Consider the following 6389-nt stretch of genomic DNA (forward strand, 5'->3'; position numbering starts at 1 on the left):
ACTTCAAAATTGAATCAAGTTACGAATTACAAAGAAGCACAACAAAAGTCAAGTTTCCCGTTGTCCAAGTCTGCGTATACGAGTATAACTAAGACGCACTGTGCAGTTCGCAACTTCGAAGCACGCCCGAATGACTCACTCGTATTCGTATTGTGTGCTCGACAAATTTCGGGCGAAATAGAATATGATTTGCTATTCCGGCGCGTTTTGGAGTACGAAACTGTTACGGGCCTCGGGACCGACAGCTGAAGTATAGCTTGCGCCGATGTCTGTTCAGTGTTCGGCTGATATGCGAATATACTTGCATGGAATGGTGTGTGGATTATGTGGCCCGCAGTGTCCATTTGCATCGTCACCGTGTTTTTTATTTCGGAGCAGGCATTCTAGGAGTACATCTGGGTATAACAAAGTGGGAGTTTATATCCGGTTACAATTCGATGTATCAAACATGTCGGCGGCATTATTTCTTGATATAATCTGGTTTGTTTTTCGTGGATCCTCTGATTTGGGTCCGGTGATGAGATTGTGGAATATGTTTTCGTGCCGGATGCTGTTCCGGCCGTGCTACGGAAATTGGACTCCGGTCCATCTCCGGATAGTAGTCCGAAAACTGGCCCCTATCAAGCTCCATTTGCCCTTGCGTGATTTGCTTAAAATCTGCGATTTTGACGCAGTACACGGGCAGTGTAAAGATAATTCGCCCTTGAGTATTACGTCAAGGTTAGATTGTTGCATACAATTAGCTTTCCAGGATTACATTGGAATTTGAGTTACTGAGTTACTGAGTTACTTGAGTTAAATTAGGAATTGTCCAGTTCATATCAACCAGAATTCATTCTCATAAACACGAGAATGACAAATGTCTGTACACCAATCTTGGCTCGATTCGATTCGCACTATACGGTTCTGCTGTCGCATTTTCAGGAGAACTCGAAATTATATTATAGAAATTAGCGCATAGAAACATTTAACAAATGATATTAGAATTAGGTGGCCGGCATTTCGCTGTAAGTAATCTAACCATGCAACTAGAATTATCTAATAGTCCAAATCTGCATATAGCGTCACCGCGCGGCGAAAACCCCATCATTCCGATGACACAGCGCACCATTTCACATTCTTACACTTTCACAAAGGTCGAACATCATTTCCGCCTTGCTCTACCGTTCCACTGGCCGCGAATTCAATTGGTTACACGTTCTCATGTTAATTAACCCGACTCTAACCGACATGACATCGCCTTGCGTTCCGTTCATGTTAATAAGGACAGTTATTTTATCATTAGGATTGCGATACGCGTGGCCTTGTCTATACCCTATGGCTTACACGCCGTTGTTGACGCGTGGATTTGTACTATAATTCATTTAACCCTCAAAATTAGCCTTATCAGGATGTAGACAAGGCCATATCCGTCGTATTTATGTAGTGCGCCAATTCACTGTTTCCTGTTTCACCTGTTTATAGCGAACTCGGCGATATTCCCCAATTGCTTGACACGGAAGACATGATAACCATGGCCGAGCCGGATTGGAAATGCGTTTACACGTACATTGGCGAGTTTTATAAGCGGATACGCGACATGGGCCTCTTATGAGGCCCACAGCTGCGACCCCTCCGCCCGCACTTAACCCCGTGTATAGTCTGTTTTCAAGTGCTGAAGTTTTTCGTCTGTAAATCCAATCATTTTTTGTATTTCGTATTATATCCGCCTTTGGCTGTGTTTTAATCTCTTCTTGCCCTGTTCCGGCATATACTTGCCCCGGTTTTATTCAAAATCGAGCCGACTTTGGAGGTCTAACGGTAGCCGACGCTTACCAGCCTTCGCGAAGATGTGAGCAGTTTGATGCGTTTTCGTAGCCGGTATTTGTGATGTGACGCTAACCGCACGCGAATAAAATTCGGTGATTTGCATTGCTCACGGAGAGATTTTATTCGCGATTTCACTTCGCCTCACGCGGGAGCAATCACGCGCTCGCGAATCACGTGATTTTGTTTTTGTGATCACGCTTTGCCAATCACGCCTCATCTTGCATGCTTCACTTTGGTACCACGTGCATGTTTTTAACCGCTACCGGTAGTCTGATTTTGGATCGTTTTTTCGTGTTTGTTTGTGTGTTATGTAACAGACACTCCACGCCCTTTCAGTTCTGAGCTTTGCGTAGTATCGTGCGAGCTATAACGTCACTATTTCTCAGAATTTTCTTAAATTTGCCCAGATAGTTAGTTACTCCTGCAATATCCAATTTTGTTGATCATAGCTTGACATTGATACCGCGTAGTGTATATGCAATCCCTACAACCAGCCATTCGATAGCGCATCCTAGAGATTTCAAGTTGGAGCGAGGCCGAAATCTTACATAGGCTTACAACGTGCCCCATGACTTGGCTGTGAGTTTAAATCTTCGTAAAATATTAGGGATGGGGAATTCTTGGGAATAGCCTTTGACAGACATTGTTATATAATGATATTCGTGAACGTGAATTCGGTGTCGTGAGGTTTTATCGTCCTAGTTCAGATCGGTCATTCGAGACCTAAAATCCAGGGTACGAGATTCGTTATCCCGTTTTGATAGTGGGAATGATCTTATAACGATACAAAGCCGAATTGAGGGCTGTAGTTTGACTAAAAGCTTAAGTTTTGGACTCGCTTCATTCTAAAAAAAACTTCATTCTGAAAAAAAACTTGAAAAACGGATTTTATATTCGCTTGCCTAACCTCGGTTTTGTCAGTCGTCTGGAAACTCTTGCATGCGTCGTCAGCCGCATGGCGATTGGCTCTCCTAACGTGGTCCGCTTGTGACGTAACAGCCGCTTATTGTTACCGCGCAGAGAGCTGGCCGATATAGCGCCGCTGCTGGAGGTGGAGGACATGCTGATTATGGGAAATCGGCCCGATTCCAAGTGCGTGTTCACGTACGTGCAGTTTATGTACAACCACTTGAAAAAGTATGACCAGCCCCTCGTGGTGCCTGAGAAGAGCCAGAGCTCGGACGTGACTTCACTAGAATACAAAATTAAAACTCTGGGCGAGTCGGAGGACCTGTAGTCACCAGTGGGCGTGTTTTTTTATTGAAAATAATCTTTCGTATGACTCACAAAACTCTGCAGCGGCACGCGTGTGTGTAGAAAGAAACGACCTGACGACGTTTTTTCGTTTTGCTGTGAAGTCACAATCGTTTTATATCGCATCGCTCTACCTTTTTCCTTTCCGGGATTGATTTTGTGTCGCGTTCATATCTCAGCCCAAATCTGGTTGTGGCTGAAATTTCATCAAAAAGTCGGCTGAAAATGGAAAGTTACACAAGAAATTTTTTGTCCGAGTCCTAATTCAGGTCAATATCCGAACAAAAATCCGATTTTCTCAAATCCAAATCCATGCTCATCTCTGCTAGAGCTGGTGGACGTCATTTTATTGGTAACGCGCCATATCTGTACTGATGTGGCTTGAAGTCTTGTTTCTGAAAATTTTCAGCAAAGTTCTGTTGTCGCGCGCTTACGGAATCACGCCAATATGTCCTTCGAAAGTGTTACTTTTTTACCGTTTTTTGTTCGAATAAAGCTATTATTTGCTCGCGTTTTCCGCGCTTTATATTTACCGCCAATTTTCAAACGCGCTACAACTCCGGTTCCATTGTATTTCGAACGAAATCGATACCCGAGTATCGAAAAATGGCGCGTTCTGCCCCAGCAGTATTCTTGCCAGTTCTTTAGTCTAGATACCCGCGCTGCGCCGAATGGCGATTTTTGTGTCGTCGCTGCGCGAATTCTTAGGACGGTAAAGTGCTATTTTATCCGTATTCGCTCAGCATATCACAATAAAATGCTATAAATTCAATCTGGTCTCTTTGGTATGGGTCGTGTCGTCAGTGATTTTATCTGTGACAGGAGAGTTTGTATTCTGTGATTGTAATGCGGTGCGTGCGAACAGCCGAGTCTAAGGGCGTATGACTATGGGATGCGTTGTCGACCGCGAGTTTTATACCGTATTCAAGCTTGTCAGTACATTTCAGCGGTGCTGTAGCTTGTAGAAACCATGATAGTACGTTTTTGCAGAGACTTAGCAAGCGCATTCAGAACAGGCTACATAAATTGCAGTATCCACAAGGTCTGTAGCGGCTTCATTTCGTAGTACATTTGTAGAATACCTGATACTGCAGATATCGAAGACAGTCGATATCAGAGATACTATATTATTTATCGACCTCATATTTTGGTGTTCAAATAAGAGAAGACGAGAGCCACCGCTGTAGGTTCGGAGTTTCGTCAAACTTTCACTAGGTCGAGTCGTGGTCACAAAACTTTTGTTGGAAATGTTCCGACTCCATCGAACTAAAGAGTGTCGCTGCAGTCACTGAAGATATCAAGTTTTTCGCACAGGCGAACTATCACATACCGAACTCAGTTACTCGAGCACAAATTTGTTTTGAATCCACAAAAATAAGTTGCTTCGCATGGTAATAATATTAATAACTGAAAATGTAATGAACGCATATTTTTCTGAGTAGATTTAGTGGAATTTCGGAGTCCCATGAAGATAATACTAGGATCGGATCTGGAGTCGTAGACGGTGTGATTTAGATTTCCAGAGTAGTAGGAGCAGAGGTGGTCAAAGTAGTCAAGAAAGCAACTCAAGTAGAAGTAGAAGTAGCGACGAAAAAATCTACTCGAGTACGAGTAGAAGTACTTCTTTCATAAGCTACCTAAAACTACTTGAAGTAGAAGTAGATTTGACTGACTTAAAATCTACTCAAGTAAGTAATTGTGTAAGTAATCACAATTCGTTCGCATGGATTGTCAAAAGCTGCAAATTGAGGTATGCGGAAGGTGTAGAGAGCTTGATTCATATTGATGCATCCCACGAGGTATCAATTTTTGACAGAATAAGCAGTCGTCCACATCATGCGATGTAAATGATAGTATTGATATGGAAATGCGATGCTAATCCTTTGTTTACTCGAACACCCTGTTTTAGAGAATATCATGGCATGGCGCCCTCCCCCATATTATAAGGCCCCTAGTTCAGCCGAAGAGCAATACGGAGAAGTTGTGTCGGATACGGCTTTAACACTTTGCACCATTAGTATACGTTAATTAAAAATATGGCAGATCGCAAAAATGCCATATAGTGTATAACTTTATTTTCGAAAAATATAATGTATTACTACACTTGCTTTTATACTAAAACATGTATGTTTTCCAGACAAAAGAACTGAAACTATAATTAGAAATCAACGTATAATAGGCTACTCGCAATTGAAAGCAAAATACAAGTGCTACTTCTAAAAAGCGGAAAATATATTTCATGTCTTTTATCCGGAAAGTTTCAACGGTGGTCTGCTAAAACAGGTCTAACGTTAAAAAAAGTCATTCTTATTTTCCAGATTAGGACACGTCATGGGCTTCTAGGTAAAATAGGTTATTGCTAAATTGCGAAACGATAATTTCGAACGTTATGGGGGACCATACTTACTGTGATGAAATATTTGTTATAGGCGCAATGCGGTGTGAACGGAACCACGCAACCCGGTATCTAAATTATATTCAGCGATACTTTCGTTAAAACATACTTGTCACTCCATATCTACTGTGCGCGAAGCGCAACGAAAATTCTGGGTATCACATGACTTTTAATAAATTTTCAAGACGACGAAAATAATTATTCTCGAGGCCAACATGTCTTTGAGAGGACAAGACAGTGTGGTATCCAGGATTAGGGGCACGTGCCACCCTCTTTTCAAAATCGCCAAATGCAAGTTGCTGTCGCACCGGCGACTAACACCGCTCGCGAATTCGATCTACCAACCATCGCGCGCCTAGAAATCTTGGATTGTGCGATACCTTGATTGACGAAAGAAAATAGCAGACATGGCGACAGTTGTAGGACAATGCAGTAGTTAAATACACAATGTCTTCCTGATCTAAACCGAGAAATAAAATGCCGTGGAAGTGACATTCACAATTACAAACTCAAATTGAAAACAACGCCATAGGCTACCTATCCATTTTCGTGATTGGATATTAGCTTTCTGGCACCGCCCTAAAAATGTGGATGTGTAACGCAACGTTATGTTACGCTGAATATTTTAGGAGTCGATCAATACTTATATTTTCAAAATCAGCGCGACAACTACATTTGATTAATATCAATGAATACAACTTCTAAGCTATTTGCGATGAGTTGCGCTGTCACAGGTGAGGCTTGGCCTGTCTGTGCCTCATCTGAATCTTACCTCTCCTTTCGCGCTTTATTTTCGAACAAAAAATTTGAAAATACCGTGATTTTGGGAATAAAAATGTTCAAAATCCAGTCATTCATAAACATCGATAGAAGATACCAATATCCATTGAAGGGTTCACAATTTTACTTCACTCATCCCCGCCTCACTTGC

At 42.1% G+C, this 6389-nt stretch overlaps 1 protein-coding gene across 4 annotated transcripts in view; it reads left to right on the forward strand.

Annotated features, from left to right (window-relative positions):
• Positions 1-3835, forward strand: part of LOC145437615 (uncharacterized) — a 73558-nt gene extending 69723 nt beyond the window's left edge. For 3 of the 4 annotated variants that reach the window (XM_080314886.1, XM_080314887.1, XM_080314889.1), the window contains one exon: positions 2830-3835. In XM_080314886.1, the coding sequence (XP_080171012.1) occupies positions 2830-3046 (217 nt within the window). In that variant the 3' untranslated portion in view covers positions 3047-3835. Of the gene's footprint in view, positions 1-1464; positions 2224-2829 lie in introns of those variants that run through there. The other variant, XM_080314888.1, reaches the window with a different exon arrangement.
• Positions 3836-6389: the final 2554 nt, after the last annotated feature.

Source organism: Botryllus schlosseri, chromosome 4, assembly GCF_051294905.1.
Source record: "Botryllus schlosseri isolate E-star chromosome 4, Bs_hap1, whole genome shotgun sequence".
In the NCBI taxonomy this organism is placed as follows: domain Eukaryota; kingdom Metazoa; phylum Chordata; class Ascidiacea; order Stolidobranchia; family Styelidae; genus Botryllus; species Botryllus schlosseri.